Source organism: Pleurodeles waltl, chromosome 12, assembly GCF_031143425.1.
Source record: "Pleurodeles waltl isolate 20211129_DDA chromosome 12, aPleWal1.hap1.20221129, whole genome shotgun sequence".
NCBI classification, from domain to species: Eukaryota; Metazoa; Chordata; class Amphibia; order Caudata; family Salamandridae; genus Pleurodeles; species Pleurodeles waltl.
This window is the reverse complement of record NC_090451.1, coordinates 265,109,189-265,129,512: the sequence shown is the minus strand read 5'-3', so window position 1 is coordinate 265,129,512 and position 20,324 is coordinate 265,109,189. Positions and strand designations below refer to the sequence as shown.

Sequence of the window (20,324 nt, the reverse complement as noted above, 5' to 3'; positions counted from 1 at the left end):
GTCGACATGGCACTCCCCTCAGGGTGCCATGCCAACCTCACACTGCCTATGCAGTATAGATAAGTCACCCCTCTAGCAGGCCTTACAGCCCTAAGGCAGGGTGCACTATACCATAGGCGAGGGCACCAGTGCATGAACACTGTGCCCCTACAGTGTCTAAGCCAAACCTTAGACATTGTAAGTGCAGGGTAGCCATAAGAGTATATGGTCTGGGAGTCTGTCAAACACGAACTCCACAGCACCATAATGGCTACACTGAAAACTGGGAAGTTTGGTATCAAACTTCTCAGCACAATAAATACACACGGATGCCAGTGTACATTTTATTGTGAAATACACCCCAGAGGGCACCTTAGAGGTGCCCCCTGAAACCTTAACCGACTACCTGTGTAGGCTGACTGGTTCCAGCAGCCTGCCACAACCGAGACATGTTGCTGGCCCCATGGGGAGAGTGCCTTTGTCACTCTGAGGCCAGTAACAAAGCCTGCACTGGGTGGAGATGCTAACACCTCCCCCAGGCAGGAGCTGTAACACCTGGCGGTGAGCCTCAAAGGCTCACCCCCTTTGTTCCAGCACCACAGGGCACTCCAGCTAGTGGAGTTGCCCGCCCCCTCCGGCCACGGCCCCACTTTTGGCGGCAAGGCCGGGGGAAATAATGAGAATAACAAGGAGGAGTCACTGGCCAGTCAGGACAGCCCCTAAGGTGTCCTGAGCTGAAGTGACTCTGACTTTTAGAAATCCTCCATCTTGCAGATGGAGGATTCCCCCAATAGGGATAGGATTGTGACCCCCTCCCTTTGGGAGGAGGCACAAAGAGGGTGTACCAACCCTCAGGGCTAGTAGCCATTGGCTACTAACCCCCCAGACCTAAACACGCCCTTAAATTTAGTATTTAAGGGCTTCCCTGAACCTAAGAATTTAGATTCCTGCAACTACAAGAAGAAGAGGACTGCTGAGCTGAAAGACCCCTGCAGAAGAAGAAAAGAAGACACCAACTGCTTTGGCCCCAGTCCTACCGGCCTGTCTCCTGCCTTCTAAAGAAACCTGCTCCAGCGACGCTTTCCCCAGGACCAGCGACCTCTGAATCCTCAGAGGACTGCCCTGCTTCAAGAAAGACAAGAAACTCCAGAGGACAGCGGCCCTGTTCCAAAAAGACTGCAACTTTGTTACAGAGGAGCAGATTTAAAGACCCCTGCAAATCCCCGCAAGAAGCGTGAGACTTGCAACACTGCACCCGGCGACCCCGACTCGACTGGTGAAGAAACAACGCTTCAGGGAGGACCCTCCGGCGACTCCAAGACTGAGTAACCAAAGTTGTCCCCCCTGATCCCCCACAGAGACGCCTGCAGAGGGAATCCCAAGGCTCCCCCTGACCGCGACTGCCTGACTCTGAAATCCCGACGGCTGGAAAAGACCCTGCACCCGCAGCCCCCAGCACCTGAAGGATTGGAACTCCAGTGCAGGAGTGACCCCCAGGAGGCCCTCTCCCTTGCCCAGGTGGTGGCTAACCCGAGGAGCCCCCCCCCTTGCCTGCACCGCTGAAGAGACCCCTTGGTCTCCCATTGACTCCCATTGGAAACCCCGACGCTAGTTTACACACTGCACCCGGCCGCCCCCGCACTGCTAAGGGTGTACTTTTTGTGTGGACTTGTGTCCCCCCCGGTGCCCTACAAAACCCCACTGGTCTGCCCTCCGAAGATGCGGGTACTTACCTGCTGGCAGACCGGAACCGGGCACCCCCTTCTCTCCATTGAAGCCTATGCGTTTTGGGCACCACTTTGAACTCTGCACCTGACCGGCCCTGAGCTGCTGGTGTGGTGACTTTGGGGTTGCTCTGAACCCCCAACGGTGGGCTACCTTGGACCCCAATCTTAACCCCGTAGGTGGTGTACTTACCTGCAAAACCTAACAATACTTTACCTCCCCCAGGAACTGTGAAAATTGCACTAAGTGTCCACTTTTAAAACAGCTAAATGTGTTTTATGTAAAAAGTATATAAGCTACTGTGATTATTCAAAGTTCCTAAAGTACTTACCTGCAATACCCTTCAAATGAGATATTACATGTAGAATTTGAACCTGTGGTTCTTAAAATAAACAAAGAAAATATATTTTTCTATACAAAAACCTATTGGCTGGAATTGTCTCTGAGTGTGTGTTCCTCATTTATTGCCTGTGTGTATGTACAACAAATGCTTAACACTACTCCTTTGATAAGCCTACTGCTCGACCACACTACCACAAAATAGAGCATTAGTATTATCTCTTTTTGCCACTATCTTACCTCTAAGGGGAACCCTTGGACTCTGTGCATGCTATTCCTTACTTTGAAATAGTGCATACAGAGCCAACTTCCTACACATATCATTAGCAGAAGAAGCAGAGGGGCTGGAATGACAGTCAGTAAAAGTAGAAGAATTACCTTATTGCTGGAGGGTGTTGATACAATGCTGCCAGGTATCGCAGGGAGCGAAGATGCTGGTAGGGGAGTTGAGCCCTGTTCCCCTACGCCGAACATATCCATCAGAAATTCAGCTATCAGTAAAGCTGAATTGGGGGTAAATTCATCACCCAAACTTTCATACAGTAGACTAGTCGCTGATTCTGCCTGCAGCAGTTTGAGGATCAGCCATCCAACTTTGGAGGAAGAACTCCTCTCTGCTGTAGCTCAAGAGCAAACCGCAAAACACTGAGCCACAGCCAGAGCTGTAGAGCAAGCCCCTTGCCCTTCACGGGACAATCGCGTCTTGGAGGATACCATAGTGCTCGAAGTGTTTCAAGGATTTCAAGGATTCAAGGTTTCAAGGATTGCAAAAAGACCTAGGTAAGGAGGCCAAAGATATTGCTGGTTAAATAGTATTTATTGTTGAAAAAGTGTTTGTTTTACTGTGGACTCTCTGTGTTTCAGGCAGCCTGGCCTCTTTTAAAGTGGTGTTTGTTTGAAAATCGTTTTTTGCCGTGACTGTGTGAATTCCCTTGCTAGTTTGTGCCCCTTCCCCCCCCTTTTTTTCTTCACCCCTATTCTTAGTAAAAAGGCTACATACATCTTTAAGAGTGTGGTTTTAGGGGACTGTTTTAATCTGTTTGTATGATTGAAATTGTACTTAAAAGCTGTCTGCCCCCCGGTATTTTTGCCTTAAAAAAAGCCCGATTTTAGAGTGTGCGCCCAACACTATTGCAGTGTCTGTCTCTTAAACTATCTCCCACTTACCTGGAAAGTAGACTCTGCAAGCTTGGAAGTGTGGATTCAGCCTGTCTGTATCCAAGGAGATACTGAATAGAGCAGTAGCTGCCTTCCCCCAGGCCACAGGGACTGGACTTAGCTGATTGGCTCCCTGAGTCTCTGCTACACCCGAGACCCGCCCCCCCCCCCCCCCCCCCCACCTGCTCTGGCTCCTTAAGTTTGTGGAGGGAAGGCCAAAGACAGGCACCTCCATTTTGTGTTCCTCTGTGAATCTCCCCTGTGTCCTGATACAGCCCAGTGTTTCAAGGATTGCAAAAAGACCTAGGTAAGGAGGCCAAAGATATTGCTGGTTAAATAGTATTAATTGTTGAAAAAGTGTTTTTTTACTGTGGACTCTCTGTGTTTCAGACAGCCTGGCCTCTTTTAAAGTGGTGTTTGTTTAAAAATCGTTTTTTGCCGTGACTGTGTGAATTCCCTTGCTAGTTTGTGCCCCTTCTCCCCCTCTGCCCCCCCTTTTTTCTTCACCCCTATTCTTACTAAAAAGGCTACATACATCTTTCAGAGTGTGGTTTTAGGGGACTGTTTTAATCTGTTTGTATGATTGAAATTGTACTTAAAAGCTGTCTGCCCCCCTGTATTTTTGCCTTAAAAAAAAGCCCGATTTTAGAGTGTGCGCCCAACACTATTGCAGTGTCTGTCTCTTAAACTATCTCCCCCTTACCTGGAAAGTAGACTCTGCAAGCTTGGAAGTGTGGATTCAGCCTGTCTGTATCCAAGGAGATACTGAATAGAGCAGTAGCTGCCTTCCCCCAGGCCACAGGGACTGGAGTTTAGTTAACTTGCTCCTTATATAGGTTCCTCGTGGTTGTTGCATATACTGTTGTGATTGGTTGTTGGGAAATGGTGTTTCATTGGTTGCTAGCTCCAAGGATGCAGTTATGATTGGTGGATAGGGCTGGGATTCTGATTGGCTGTTGGTTCTAGGGCTGTGATTGGTGGATAGAGCTAGGATTCTGATTGGCTGTTGGTTCTAGGGCTGTGATTGGTGGATAGGGCTAGGATTCTGATTGGCTGTTGGTTCTAGGGCTGTGATTGGTGGATAGGGCTGGGATTCTGATTGGCTGTTGGTTTTTAGGGCTGGGGCTGTGATTGGGGGTCAGGAAATAGGGCTGGGAGTGGTGATTAGGGCTGGGTCTCCCATTAGTTGGCTAAATCAGGGTTTAAAATCGGATTGGCTAGGGTTAGGACCAGCTTCTTATTGGCTGTTAGGGCTATAAAAGGCTAGGATTCAGGGCGTCTGAGCCCGGGCGTCGAGGCCAAGGGCAGTTGCCTGTTTGGGCCTGGTAGGGACTAGAGCCAGAAATGCTGCCCAATTCACATTCCACCAGGAGTGGCCTCTACCCCAACACATCCCTTAACATGCAAACGCATTATCTGCAAAGATATCCAACTCATGCATCACAAACTGACCACAGACAGATTGCATTGTCCCATCACCCATCACAATACCCTACATACAACACATATACACATACCCCCCATAACTACTACAGTCAAACACCTTCATTCTCACAACACCCACTACTCTGTCCCCTCCCACTAACACTACCTGCCACCACCCACACAATACAAAACTACAACATACAATTCTCTCAGTTTCAGTCTCCCAGATACACACTCTCTACTCATACTAACCAAAAACACTATCCGCTGTTCGCTCCACACAGACCGCCTGTCTTCATAACAATGCCCAAACCCTGCCTTCAAACACATCATCTACAAACACTCTTCCCCTCTCCTCACCAATTACACACAACCATACAATCCCCACATTTCACTCCAGCACACATATTACCCCTTCCAGTCATCTCAACTAATACTTATCTCCCTGACACACACCCATCACCTCTTACACACCTCATACATTCATCTCCAAAACACATCAACACCCCATCTAACACTCAAATTCCACTTAACAGCACTAACTCACATACAAATCCCTCACCAAAAACAACTACACAAATATCCCCTATCACTATTCCACAAAACCAATACAGACCACACACATCAGCACATCAAATCAACACAAACTTTCATTACACTCATCATCATACCCACTCCCACCCCCAGGACTACACAAAGGATACAAATTCCATCCGATCTCCACCCCTACCCCCCCCCTCTCTTCACAAACACCTCCCACAAGCACCCCATCCCAGCAACCTTCACTCACTCGCCTCTCCTCCATTGCACAATTTAGAGCCTTACATCATGATCCACATGCTCCCCCACCACCCCTAACCCATACTCCATCCACACTAAATAAACGCAAACAAAATAAAATACATGCCACTCATAGCAACCTTGCATCCCCTTGTTTGTTACATAATAAAACTACCCTACAAAAAACACTACACTCCTCGTGGCTCTCTCAACCACCAAGTCCACCACCCACACACACACAGACCCAACAAAATGCCTCCTTAACCTGCTGGAAGAGGAACACTATGTTGAAAAGCAAGACTATTGTGAGCCTCAAACAGTTAACACAACTAGCAACACTCCTGCTTCAAGCTCACATTATACTACTTACCCTTCTACTAAACAAAACAACACTACCACTAACACACCTTATCTAAACTGCCAGCTCATAAATGCTCGATCACTCTCAAAAAACAAGCACCACATCTACGACCTGCTCACAGACACACAACCTGACTTACTATTCGTTACGGAATCCTGGTTGGGAGATGACATGGCACCAGTGTTGCACGAAGCCCTTCCTCCGGGCTATCAAACCATCACACAAAACCGTATAGGCAAGAGAGGAGGTGGACTAGCTATTATATTCAAACAGCCAATAAACCTCAGTAAAACAGACAACATCTCCATACAAGGTTGTGAAGCCCTCCTTACCAGATGCCACCCTACTCCAACTTCCACCTGTAACTTTCTCCTCCTTTACAGACCTCCACCTAACAACTCCACTTTCCCAGATGCTTTTCTTGACATAGTCTCAAACCTTATTACACTATACTCCAATCTATGCATTCTTGGGGATCTAAACATTTGGTTTGACAAACCCAATATGCCCCATCCAAAAGCTATCACCGCTGGCCTACTCACATTGAACCTACATCAGATTGTACATAATCCCACACACATCGCTGGTCACATCCTAGATGTCATTTTTACTAAGCCTGAACTCGTTACTATTCATAGCATCACACCAACCACCTGGTCAGACCACCATCTGATAACTTTCCGACAGACAACTCCACAAATCAACACACCCCACAACCACTTACATACATACACCTATCGACCATGGAGCAAACTCAATTTGGATCACTTAGAAACACAACTAACAGCAAACACAGATCTAGATACAATCAATTCTATACCAAAACTTTATGAGTGGCTACAGGAAGCTTTTGATGTCCTAATACCACTCAGAAAAACTAAACATGACAAAAGAAAACCAACACCTTGGAGAAACACAGAACTTAAAAAGATAAAGCAACAAATCAGAAAGTTGCAGCGGACCTGGCTCAAAACAAACAACACTCAAGACAAACTGCAGCTACACAAACTTAACAGGATATACAAATCATCAATCAAAAAAGCTAAAAAAAGATACTACTCAGACAGAATTCTAAATGCTCAATCTACAACCAAGGAATTTTACAAAATTCTCAATGAATTTCGAAAACTGACATGCATGGAAGGAAGTCATCCCACCACTCAAGATTTCACAAACAAATTGGCAGCTCACTACACAACCAAGGCAGACACATTGGACTCCTATTTAAAACAGAAGAAAACCATCAGCACCAACCCCATTACTAAAATATCCTTTAAGAATAAACCATCCCAACCTCTACAGTCCTTCAAACAAATATCCCAGGATGAATTTATGGATTTGGTCAAAGCAAGCAGACCTTCTGGCTGCCCTTCTGACCCTTGCCCACCACAAATCTTCAAGAACATCCTGCTATCTACTTCTGCTGCCACACCTGTAAGAAGAATCATCAACAACTCTTTAACTTCAGGAACTTTTCCTACAGACCTGAAAAAGGCATACATACGACCATTATTAAAGAAAACAAATCTAGACCCGCAAGACCCCAACAACTACAGACCTATCACAAATGGACCTTTCCTGGGCAAATTGATAGAAAGAGCAGCATTCGCCCAGATGTCACAATTCATTGAAGACAATTCTATACTTTGACTTCCAAACTGGATTCCGCCCAGGAAGAAGCACTGAATCGGCACTCATGGCAATCTGGGACGATCTTAAAAAAACAGTCGACGAAATGGAGTTGCTGCACTACTTCTCTTGGACCTCTCAGCTGCCTTTGATACGGTTGACCATGACACCCTAACTCAAAGACTCCACAAAGCCGGCATACAAGGGATTGCTCTTGACTGGATTACTTCCTATCTCCAAAAAAGATCGAATATCATCCACTCGCCCCCCTTCTCGTCCGAACCCTACCTCACAAAAACAGGGGTCCCCAAGGGTCAATCATCTCACCTTTGCTTTTTAACATCTACATGATATCTTTACCAGAACTGATCAATGATTTCCATCTCACATGCTACAACTATGCAGATGACACACAAATACTACTTCAATTAGAAGACCCCAAAAACATTGAAAACTCACAAATCTTCAGTTGCCTCAGAGCCGTTGATCAGTGGATGACCTGGAGCCATCTCAAACTAAATACCTCCAAAACTGAAATACTCATATGTGGTGACTGGAAACATTATGACCCACTGTGCGTCTGGCCTGACGATCTCGGACCACCTCCTCAATTATCCAAGGAAGTGAAAAACCTAGGAATCACCATGGATTCCAAACTAACTATGAATGCCCAAGTAGACAAATTAGCACGCACAAGCTTCATCACCTTAAAGACTTTACGACACATCTTCCCCCACCTCGGATTTCCACACAAGGTGAAAGCTACTATCTCACTTGTATTATCCAAACTGGATTATGCCAATAGCCTCTACCATGGATCATCTCTATCTGTTATGAAAAAACTACAACGTATCCAGAATTCCGCAGCCAGGCTACTACTACATATAAAGCCGCAAGCCCACATCTCCCCTGCCTTGAGAGCACTACACTGGTTACCCGTTGCCAGAAGATGCACTTTCAAGCTGCTTTGTATCACCCAAAAAGCTATACATGGAACAGGACCGCTTTTTATCAGAAAGAAAATTACCAAATACATCCAACAAAGAACCCTCCGCTCAAGACTGGCACCCCGCCTTAGAACACCACCATACAAGAAAAAGACTGTAGGTGGTCCATCCTTCTCCGTCCAAGCAGCCAAACTATGGAATTCATTACCCCCAACTATAAGAGCCACAGATAACTTTCTTGTTTTCAGGAAACTACTCAAGAGTTGGCTCTTTCCTTCATAACCACCTTTTTCAAACAACTATGAACTGCATATGCCTATGTGGATAATTATTTTTTTCAGATTATACGTATATTTCTATTTATTTATAGTTTCTTTGGAAAATATGTATTGCTACTGTCATAACAATAAAATACATACACACTCTTTTAAACCTGTCTGACTAAGTATTTTTTACCCATGATTCTAATTATGTATTGTATGTGCATATGTGTGTGTGTATAAATATATATATATATATATATATATATATATATATATATATATATATATATATATATATATATATGTGTATATGTTTCTGTGCCTGGCATGTTTGTGGATCATTGCATGGCTCCTGGTTTTTGGGTTGTTATACTAGATATCTATGAACCCCAAATCCCTTCGACCACTTTCATCTCCTAAATACCTCTGCCTAAGCTCTTCCCTCCACCTCCACATCTAACTCACCAAACCTCACTCTACCTCTGTGACCTCCCACACAACCCTACTAAATTCTCCTGCATTCATCTCACCCTGCTACTATGCTCTCCCTAACCCTTCCACATCCTCTTTCCCCTCCATCCCCCTTTTATTCATCCCAAGCCTTTGGATTGAGTAAATGAAGGATATACTGCCAATTAACACTTCTGGATTTCTTTCCTCCTCCACCCCTCCATTACTCCAGTCAATCTAACTAACAAACTCTCATATCAGCAACTCAAATTAACTCATAATAATACTAAAACTGTACTCCTTATTAAATTATACTAATCCATCACTAATTCTTGTTGGATACCGGAGTAGCGTGCTACTCATCGAAAAGCGCTTCGACGCCTCGTCAGGGGTAGTAAGCGCTATATAAATACGATTACAATACAATACAATACAATACAATAAACAATGAGACAGATAAGCAATTAGTGACACGCCTATTCAAAAGGACCCGGGAGAAAAGCAGCTGCACCTGGTATAGTCTTCAAATCAAAAGGTCTGAGCTGTGAAGAGCCCAACAGCAGGTGGGGGTAGGTGAGGAAGGGCACAGAGGAGAGAGCACTCTTGGAAGCGTCAACCCACCATCTTTCTTATCACAAATTATCTACTATCTAACTCATCTTGACAATTACCAGGCCTCAGCTCTGAAGGGAGATATTTCTGTGTCAGAGGTCGAGGCTGCAATTAGACCTCTGCCATCCAGGAAGGCAGCCAGGGAAGATACTATTCTGCTTGAATTGTATAAAATATTCACCAAAATGTATGTGCCTGGTGGACCATATAGATAGAGGCGGAGAGATTCCTGCATTGTGGAACCTTACTAATATCATTGTTTTTGTAAAGAAAGATGCGCCACCATAGGACAGATGCTCTTAGTGGTCCGTTTCCTGGATTAATTAAACTAAGATCTGTGCGAAAATATTAGCCTCCCGGCTGGCCCTTTTAGTCCAGTATCTGGTTTTGATGCAACAGCACAGCTTTCTATCTGGTAGGGATACTACCAGTCATATAAACACGGTAATTGCCGTATTCGACTTGCTAAAAGATTGGGTAAAAGGACTAGCATGATCCTGGTACACGCAGAGAAGGCCTTTGACCAGGTCACATTACAATGGTATAGTCTCTCTATAGAAATCCTATGGGTAAACTACTCTATGGTCGGACTAGTTCTCGACCATTCAGGATTTTTAGGGGCACCAGACAGTGATACACGCTTGCTTTACTTTTATGTGCACTTTATATTGAGCCCTATTTAAGGACCCTCATAATCAACCAACTGATACAGCCAGTGATATCTAACAGTTTTGAGCTTAAAGTTACACCCTGTGCTGATGATGTGCCAATCTTTACTCCGGAGCCACTTATAACCATCAACCTAGTTTCAAATGAGGCCACTATGTTCAAAACTCTCTTGGGCATAAGCTGAAGTTCACTAAAATGCATGTATCACTTAATTTTCAATTTGCGGTACCAATCCTGGGGGAGGTTTCAATTGCTACCTACCTAGGAGGTAGACTTGGAAGCACAGTGGATCCTATTTTTCAACTGAATTATGAACCTCTCTTGCAATCAGTCACTGCCAAGATACACTCATGGAATCGACTCCCAATCAGTATACTAGGTTGCTGCAACATCATAAAAATGAATGTTTTACCAAAATTCTTGTACCTTTTCTGATTAATACCACTTTGGGACCCAGACTCATTTTTTTAACGCCTCAAGGGTGCTATAAGAAGACCAGTTGGACTATTTGTTTTTTTAAACTCCCATACATTAGGGAGTGTGGGAGGGGGAGGACATTTCAACTACCTGATTTTAAGCTAAATTTATAGGCAGCCTTTGGAGGTCGTATAAGGAATCTCCTTACAGGTCATGACCCGTCTATATTGGGCTATCAACTCGCATTGGGGTAAGATATCAGGTTTTTTTCATGAACTTTCCGATCCCAACTGCTACAAGAGGGCGCAGTTTAAAATTGCTAAAGACATTAATATCTGGAGCAAAATCTGCCCCAACTACTACTTACCTACCTTGCACACATATACACCACTAGTGAGGGAACCCAAAATGTCCCTCTATTTTCCATGATTAAGTGGGTAAGGCTTGGGCAACTTTAGGGGTGAAAACTGCTGGGCAGCTGTTCGTCTGTGATGGGTTTTGTTTATTTTCTTTCCTTCAGACCGCTTTGGACCTTCCCCCATCAGTACTTACAGCTGTGAGTTCTTTCTGTATGGGTGTATAGACCAGAGAATTTTGGAAGACTGACATCTTGTCTTACCTATACAGGGCACCTGGCAAGGCTTCGATTATAGCACTATATCAGCGATTTAGTGCTTAAAGTACTAATAACAGTTCACTGTTGGCTTCTAAATGGAGTAGTGTGCTCACCTTGGATATTCTACCTGAAGAGATCACTGGCACCTTAGAGTATCTATCGCTCTGTACATCTGTCAGCTTAAAGCTTTAGCAGTTTAAGACCATCTGTGTGCTCTGTTATAACCCTGAAAGGATCTCTAAACAGGCTTCGAGCCCGGCCTCTAATAAGACTCGATGTCATAAGTGCGGATTTCCCGCAGCAGATATTGAACATGATATTTGCTAGCTGTCCTGTGTGGCAGGACTTTTGGTTGGGGTGGTTTTGCTGTCCATATACCATCTTGGATACAACTGTCAGATATCCACTAAGGAGATGATGTTAGCTCACAAAACAACCCTAGGCAAATGTCAATCATATTTATTACTGCTCAGCTGTGTATAGCTAGGTCTTCGATAAGTTCCTTTCCTCCTAAGGTATCCGAGTGGTGGGCAGTTCTCTGTAAGATATATGAATTTGAATTGGCTATCTCTAAGGCTAGAGGGCCCAAAGCCTTTAAACGCTTTTAACATGTCTGACGCTACCTCATCTGGTGTTGAATTGCGTTGTTCTATAATTGTTTTATCTCATCCTCATTGCTATTGTTCTTATTTTCTTTCTATATGCCTTTTATTTCTTTGTATGTTACTTTATATAGTGGCCTATCCTAGTGTTCTACGATTTTACATTATACTTGTTATAAGGTAATACGTTTGTAACAATGTCTTTTGATCATGGCTGACTGTTTTAATTGTTTTTATTTTAATCATTTGCAATGTAATGGGTCTCGCATTTGCTCGAGTTAGAGCTATTAGTGTAGTAAACTCCTAATCAGACTTTTCTTGCCAGATTAATTAAAAATGAAAAGTAAAACAGTTTCACATACACAAGCCGATTTACAGCGCCACGACCGCCATGAGCATCAGCGTGAAGAGACACACAATTGGAAAAAGAAGTTTGCTTGCAGTCAAACGTATCGGTAAAAGTGCAATTAGCCATGTACCAGGGGCGATGGCCAAAGCAGTAACAAAACCTCCCCAAGGAGGAACAAACGTAAACCATTTACCAACGTCAACGGATTTTTGTAATGCAAGCCCATGAACAAGTGGTAGTGATGGGCGCGAGGTGGGCGTCGTTAAAAGCCCAGATACATAACAACATGTCTGAAAAGCAGCACTATTTTTAAATAGAGCAATTGTGTAGGAAGTTGGCTCTGTATGTGCTATTTCAAAGTAAGGAATAGCATGCACAGAGTCCAAGGGTTCCCCTTAGAGGTAAAATAGTGGTAAAAATAGATAATACTAATGCTCTATTTTGTGGTAGTGTGGTCGAGCAGTAGGCTTATCCAAGGAGTAGTGTTAAGCATTTGTTGTACATACACATAGACAATAAATGAGGTACACACACTCAGAGACAAATCCAGCCAATAGGTTTTTGTATAGAAAAATATCTTTTCTTAGTTTATTTTGAGAACCACAGGTTCAAATTCTACATGTAATATCTCATTCGAAAGGTATTGCAGGTAAGTACTTTAGGAACTTTAAATCATAAAAATTGCATGTATACTTTTCAAGTTATTGACAAATAGCCGTTTTAAAAGTGGACACTTAGTGCAATTTTCACAGTTCCTAGGGGAGGTAAGTTTTTGTTAGTTTTACCAGGTAAGTAAGACACTTACAGGGTTTAGTTCTTGGTCCAAGGTAGCCCACCGTTGGGGGTTCAGAGCAACCCCAAAGTCACCACACCAGCAGCTCAGGGCCGGTCAGGTGCAGAGTTCAAAGTGGTGCCCAAAACACATAGGCTAGAATGGAGAGAAGGGGGTGCCCCGGTTCCGGTCTGCTTGCAGGTAAGTACCCGCGTCTTCGGAGGGCAGACCAGGGGGGTTTTGTAGGGCACCGGGGGGGGACACAAGCCCACACAGAAATTTCACCCTCAGCAGCACGGGGGCGGCCGGGTGCAGTGTAGAAACAAGCGTCGGGTTCGCAATGTTAGTCTATGAGAGATCTCGGGATCTCTTCAGCGCTGCAGGCAGGCAAGGGGGGGGTTCCTCGGGGAAACCTCCACTTGGGCAAGGGAGAGGGACTCCTGGGGGTCACTTCTCCAGTGAAAGTCCGGTCCTTCAGGTCCTGGGGGCTGCGGGTGCAGGGTCTTTTCCAGGCGTCGGGACTTAGGTTTCAGAGAGTCGCGGTCAGGGGAAGCCTCGGGATTCCCTCTGCAGGCGGCGCTGTGGGGGCTCAGGGGGGACAGGTTTTGGTACTCACAGTCGTAGAGTAGTCCGGGGGTCCTCCCTGAGGTGTTGGTTCTCCACCAGCCGAGTCGGGGTCACCGGGTGCAGTGTTGCAAGTCTCACGCTTCTTGCGGGGAGCTTGCAGGGTTCTTTCAAGGCTGCTGGAAACAAAGTTGCAGCCTTTCTTGGAGCAGGTCCGCTGTCCTCGGGAGTTTCTTGTCTTTTCGAAGCAGGGGCAGTCCTCAGAGGATGTCGAGGTCGCTGGTCCCTTTGGAAGGCGTCGCTGGAGCAGGATCTTTGGAAGGCAGGAGACAGGCCGGTGAGTTTCTGGAGCCAAGGCAGTTGTCGTCTTCTGGTCTTCCTCTGCAGGGGTTTTCAGCTAGGCAGTCCTTCTTCTTGTAGTTTGCAGGAATCTAATTTTCTAGGGTTCAGGGTAGCCCTTAAATACTAAATTTAAGGGCGTGTTTAGGTCTGGGGGGTTAGTAGCCAATGGCTACTAGCCCTGAGGGTGGGTACACCCTCTTTGTGCCTCCTCCCAAGGGGAGGGGGTCACAATCCTAACCCTATTGGGGGAATCCTCCATCTGCAAGATGGAGGATTTCTAAAAGTCAGAGTCACCTCAGCTCAGGACACCTTAGGGGCTGTCCTGACTGGCCAGTGACTCCTCCTTGTTGCTTTCTTTGTTCCCTCCAGCCTTGCCGCCAAAAGTGGGGGCCGTGGCCGGAGGGGGCGGGCAACTCCACTAAGCTGGAGTGCCCTGCTGGGCTGTGACAAAGGGGTGAGCCTTTGAGGCTCACCGCCAGGTGTCACAGCTCCTGCCTGGGGGAGGTGTTAGCATCTCCACCCAGTGCAGGCTTTGTTACTGGCCTCAGAGTGACAAAGGCACTCTCCCCATGGGGCCAGCAACATGTCTCTGGTGTGGCAGGCTGCTGGAACTAGTCAGCCTACACAGACAGTCGGTTAAGTTTCAGGGGGCACCTCTAAGGTGCCCTTGGTGGTGTATTTTACAATAAAATGTACACTGGCATCAGTGTGCATTTATTGTGCTGAGAAGTTTGATACCAAACTTCCCAGTTTTCAGTGTAGCCATTATGGTGCTGTGGAGTTCGTGTTTGACAGACTCCCAGACCATATACTCTTATGGCTACCCTGCACTTACAATGTCTAAGGTTTTGTTTAGACACTGTAGGGGTACCATGCTCATGCACTGGTACCCTCACCTATGGTATAGTGCACCCTGCCTTAGGGCTGTAAGGCCTGCTAGAGGGGTGTCTTACCTATACTGCATAGGCAGTGAGAGGCTGGCATGGCACCCTGAGGGGAGTGCCATGTCGACTTACTCGTTTTGTCCTCACTAGCACACACAAGCTGGCAAGCAGTGTGTCTGTGCTGAGTGAGAGGTCTCCAGGGTGGCATAAGACATGCTGCAGCCCTTAGAGACCTTCCTTGGCATCAGGGCCCTTGGTACTAGAAGTACCAGTTACAAGGGACTTATCTGGATGCCAGGGTCTGCAATTGTGGATACAAAAGTACAGGTTAGGGAAAGAACACTGGTGCTGGGGCCTGGTTAGCAGGCCTCAGCACACTTTCAATTGTAAACATAGCATCAGCAAAGGCAAAAAGTCAGGGGGCAACCATGCCAAGGAGGCATTTCCTTACAAATTGTCTTTTGTTTAACCTCTGAAACACAGATGCCTGCCTGGATCCAATACTGATTGTTACTGCTTGGTACCATTGTTAATGCATGGGAGTATTACTGATGTTTAATGGGTTCCGATATTGATGCTTATTAGTGTCTGTGGAAAGCGATCTCCCTTACTCACGGATATCATTCTAAGAGCTTCATAATGGTCAACAGAGTGAATGCAGGGGAATATTGGCAGTGTGGGGGGCCTTAATAAATTGAGTCAGCTGGTAATCACTGCGACAGGTCATTAATCGCTATTACCGAATGGTGCTGCTTATTAATGCAAAGGTACATTTAAGCTCCCTGCTACATAGGGACAGGTATTGTTATTAATCCTTGGGATTATTGAGATCTCTTAATGATTCAACCTATACTGTGTGAGGGGCATTATAGGTCATTGCTGCCTAGGGACATTAATGCAAGGGGCTACTAAAACTTCATGCTATGTACAGCCATTTCTACTGATTAATGGCTGGGGCTACTAATATTTCTTAATGACTGGGCCAACTGATCTTCAAGGTGAGGGGAAATTAATGGCTAATAACACTGGGAGTGGAACGTTAGAAGCTGGTTAACCAATCAGACAGTTCCCTTTGCTGCCGAAAGCTGCTTTCATATGCCCCCCATCCCCTCCCCCCAAGGGAGAATCTTATGGTTACCAACTCGCAGTCAAGCCCATCTGGGGTGGTCAGGCTAAATACTTCTTTTGAGCCGCTTTCCCAGGGCATCTCTCAAATGGGCTTCAAATCCACACAGTGAAATTATGAGGTCTCGAAAACCGCCTCTTCAAGCCTTGTGGGGCTACTACGTCTCTCCTTCTCTTTGTCTCTCCACAGGGATCCCAGGGCGCTCCTCTGCCTTTCTGTTTTCACTAAAGCTTATGTTCCAGCACTGGACTTCTCCTCGACTTGTTTTGCTGAGGAAGAATGCGAATCTCATTGCCACAAACCAGTAAGAGAAAAAGACAAACGGTTTTCCTGTTTGGTTGTTTTGGCTTTCACCTCAATAAGGCAAGGGAAGGAGAAGCAATTCTTTAGAATATGTGTTCAGCAATTTACGTGCATGAAAATACAATCTGACTCCAATACTTGCCTGTTTGAGAAAACAGAATCTCCGAGAGATGCTGTGCAAGGTGCTGAAGTGCAGATGCCCCGCCAAGACTTTCAATATCTAGCACAGACAGAATGCTATGGAGACAGGTTAGGGCTCTATACTGGACAGTATTCATTCTATGAATAAAAGAGAAAATGTATTAATACACAAATGTATAGCAACACATTTATTTGAATGTAAAAATGGCAAAATGTTTTCAATAGTGTATAGAATTTTGCAGCTAGAAAAATGTTAATGACCATATATAGCAATAGACATGTGGAATAGAAAGAATAAATTAAAACGAGAAACAAAACAAATGGCTCCTGCTTAAATAATCAATAACATATTGGACTATGAACACTTCAAAAAAGGAAGCTATAAAATGCAACCAGTAGAGTCCTAGAGGGCTTTAAATTAAGCCCCTATTTAGAAGTGAATGTTGGTTCCTGGTCAAGTATGAAGGCAAACTTGTACATATGCGTGTAATAGTCAGCCCTCCTACACTAATATACACATAATAGTGCAACGAAAACAACTGACTGTAACAAGTTGTGAAAGCTATAACACTGGAAGGTCTTACAACAAAAAGAAAAAATGTCAAGACAAAAAAAAAGTGTCTTCACAAATAGAAGGCTAAAATAAAAGTACACCCAAAGAAAAAAGCCAATTAAATTGACTGCACACAGCAACTACAGATAAGAAGTGACGTAGCATATAAATAAAACACAAAGTAAAAGGTACATGACACTCAATAAGAAAAAAGCAAAATTGCTTATTAAAGGAAAGTACAGAGAAACTACAGGAGGAGTGAGAATGTGAGAGGGACGATGTCAGCAAACACAATCCAATTTGAATTTTGAAGAGGCAAATCGATCAGAAGTGGAAAAGGTCACGGACACAGGATGAAGGGATTCTTAACTGAAAGGAGAAAGGCACACAAATGGGAGGGTTACAGGCCTTCCCAGAGGGACTAAAACACCCAGCAATGGGATACGGATAATGTCTTTCAAATTAAAAAGTATATTATGTATTAACAAAATTCAGTGAATAATTACACAAACTGCAAAAACAAAAAAAGGTTCCGTGTCCCTTCTACAACTACATTTTTTAGATTACCACAGAGATTAATTAAGTACTTGACTTAATTTACCTTTCGTTTTTTTTAATTAGACATTTTATTTTACATTCAACCTATTTTGACAGCCACGGTCTACACTCATTAGGCTAGATTTGTGTATCATTATCCTGCTCACAAATCTTGGATTATGCACAGTCTTAAAATCCAAGCAATACCAACTCTGGTCAGAAAAGACTCCTCCCACACCTAGTATGAATAAGCACAGAAAGTACTCACTTCACTGTCTGCACATTTTTGAGAAGCCTAACATATCATATTAAGCCCAGGTTCTAACTGTACACTCTAGACTTTCACTTACTTTTCACTGCTCTACTTAGTCTTCCTTAATTTATGCATTATTTAAGGTTGTTCTCTCCACAGCAGAGAGAGGCGATTATTTGATTTACTGAATTATGCTTTAGTATAAATCAATATCGGAAATCTGTACATTTCTATTTTACCTGTACATATTTGCCTTTCTACTATTAGCAATCCAGTTTAATGAACTACCGACCTAAGGGGTTCTGGGAACTTGGGTGCCAGAAATACCAGAGGGTTCCCCAGTTAATCACAGATTAACAAATCTAAATATACAGGGTCCCACTGGGACACAGTTGGAGAACAATGGTGAAGAGCACTCTAACCTCACAAACCTAATGAAGAAAATGATGCATGGTACACTACATTATGAGCAATGATTAGATCCATAGTCAGTCCGACTCTAATAATCTGAATGGCATTAGAGTAGTTAAAATCGGTCTGAAGAGTGAGGAAATAAAATCGAGATCTGGTCACCTAGTCATAAACAGTACGGAGCACAGCTGTAATATCCACACTAATCAGAGACTTGGAACATACTTCCCACGACCCTTCAAACAGCCCCTCGCTCAACCCAACTGGGATTTTCAAATATCGTAGAAAATATTAGTCAGGACATGAACAAATACATAAAATGTTGCATGGTACACATGGGGCATCATTTTAATTAACGTGAAAGAGAATTAAATTGTAATTATGGACAATAACGGGTATTGTGTGGCTGTAGCCGCAGTGACACCGTCTCCATGTGACGCATGACACAGAAGTCTATAATTATTTTTGTCTAGAATGAGTAAACATAAGAACTGGGGTACTGCACGTTAAATATCAGGTTGTTGGAAGGGCACTCCCTTAACTTAATGTCTGGTCTTATCGGAACTAAAAAAAAAAAAAAAAAAAAGAAAATTAGGAAATACAATTTTTAAATCATAGCATACCGCCTTCTTAGGAGGTGTAAGCGTACTGGCAGCAACAATTATTTTTATGCAACTATATAGATTTTTTCCCTACTTCAAAACACCGAAACCTGTACCATCAAAACCTGTGACAAAGGAATAGCTCATTAAAAGCAGTATCTATGCACAATCATTGGCTGGAAAATAGTCATTCCCTGGCTTCAAAGGTTTTCTAGATCAACCCATTGGCTCCTGTCCCAGCTATAAAATTCCAAAATTGTATATGCATAATAAATCTCAAAATATCCATTACCAAGGTGCATGACTTGATGTAACTTAAGGAATTCTCATAGCACCTTCTCTTATGTTCAAAGTCCTCTGTACCATAAACATTATGGCACGACCAGTCGTGAGCATCTGCACAAGCTAGACCTCACTCCTTCCCCATTTCCCTGTAAAGTTTTCAGTGCTCAATGCAGATATCATGATATTGCAGAAAACATCGTTGTTGCTTTATAAAGATAAATGTAATGTGTTACACATTATTATGAGGATTGCTAAAAATAAAAAGAACAAGAGTGTTTGCAATGTATAAGGTACAGTGAACTTTGCGGGGGATAAAGCACGAAAACAAATTTAATACAGCTTACTTTCCTAGCAACAAAACTGAATGAAGGAATTATGCAACTAAGAAAATAGTTCAATGCATGCCATTAAATCTCTTACTTTCGAATTAATACCTTCCAAGAGGGGTTCTTCGCACATACATCTAAGGCAGTGCTGTTTGGGAAGGAGGTTTTTTCCACAATCTTAAAAATGAAAAAAAGAACAACAGTAAATGACTGGAGAATCTGCTGCTTTTACATATACCACAATAACGTTAACCACGTCTGTCAGTCCACTACCACAGATTATGGAACTACAAATATGAAAGCGGTGTTCGAGTCTATGATACGACTCACATGGGAAGGGCGAAGTGGAAAAGAGGAGGCGTGGTAAGGAAAAAGAATAATAACAGGAAACAGAAGCTATGATGAGTAAAGCTATTCAAGCATTCACAGAATTTAAAGCAACATAAATCTATGGGCCTGGTATCAATTTGACGAGTATTTTGTTTAATGACCAAAAGTACTTCTTCCGCAGGCGGTGGCATTTGGCCTGTGAAACAACAAGGATGGGGAATATTCAAGAAGGAAAACCGCACCTAGTCTATGACGTTGCCACACTCCTTCTGTACTTTCTTTACGCATTGTTTCCCATAACATTCTGGTCCAGTATCCTACAATTTATAATCAAAACAGTGGCTAAGTGAGAGCTAAAGCAGTTCAAGAGTGGTGTGAATGCGTTTGTTTCGAGCCAATCATTCCAAGAGTTTTCAAACTAATTACAATGACCTTAATGCGTCTGTAGGAAGAATACGACACGAAGAGGTGTGATTGTCAAGTAAGCATGGCAAGTTCAAACTTAGAATGCACTTCTTTTGTCTTATGAAAAGGAAAGTTCATGTTATGTTAAATGTTCTCTTAAAAGGCACTC

The 20,324-nt window shown here is 43.9% G+C and overlaps 1 protein-coding gene across 1 annotated transcript in view; it reads right to left on the bottom strand.

Annotated features, from left to right (window-relative positions):
• HEATR3 (HEAT repeat containing 3) overlaps window positions 1-20,324 on the bottom strand; it is a 239,440-nt gene that overhangs the window by 62,684 nt on the left and 156,432 nt on the right. The window contains exons 10-11 of the mRNA XM_069218649.1: window positions 19,515-19,597; window positions 16,455-16,591 (exon numbers count right to left, since the gene is read on the bottom strand). Coding sequence (XP_069074750.1) covers window positions 16,455-16,591; window positions 19,515-19,597 — 220 coding nt within the window. The remainder of the gene's footprint in view (window positions 1-16,454; window positions 16,592-19,514; window positions 19,598-20,324) is intronic.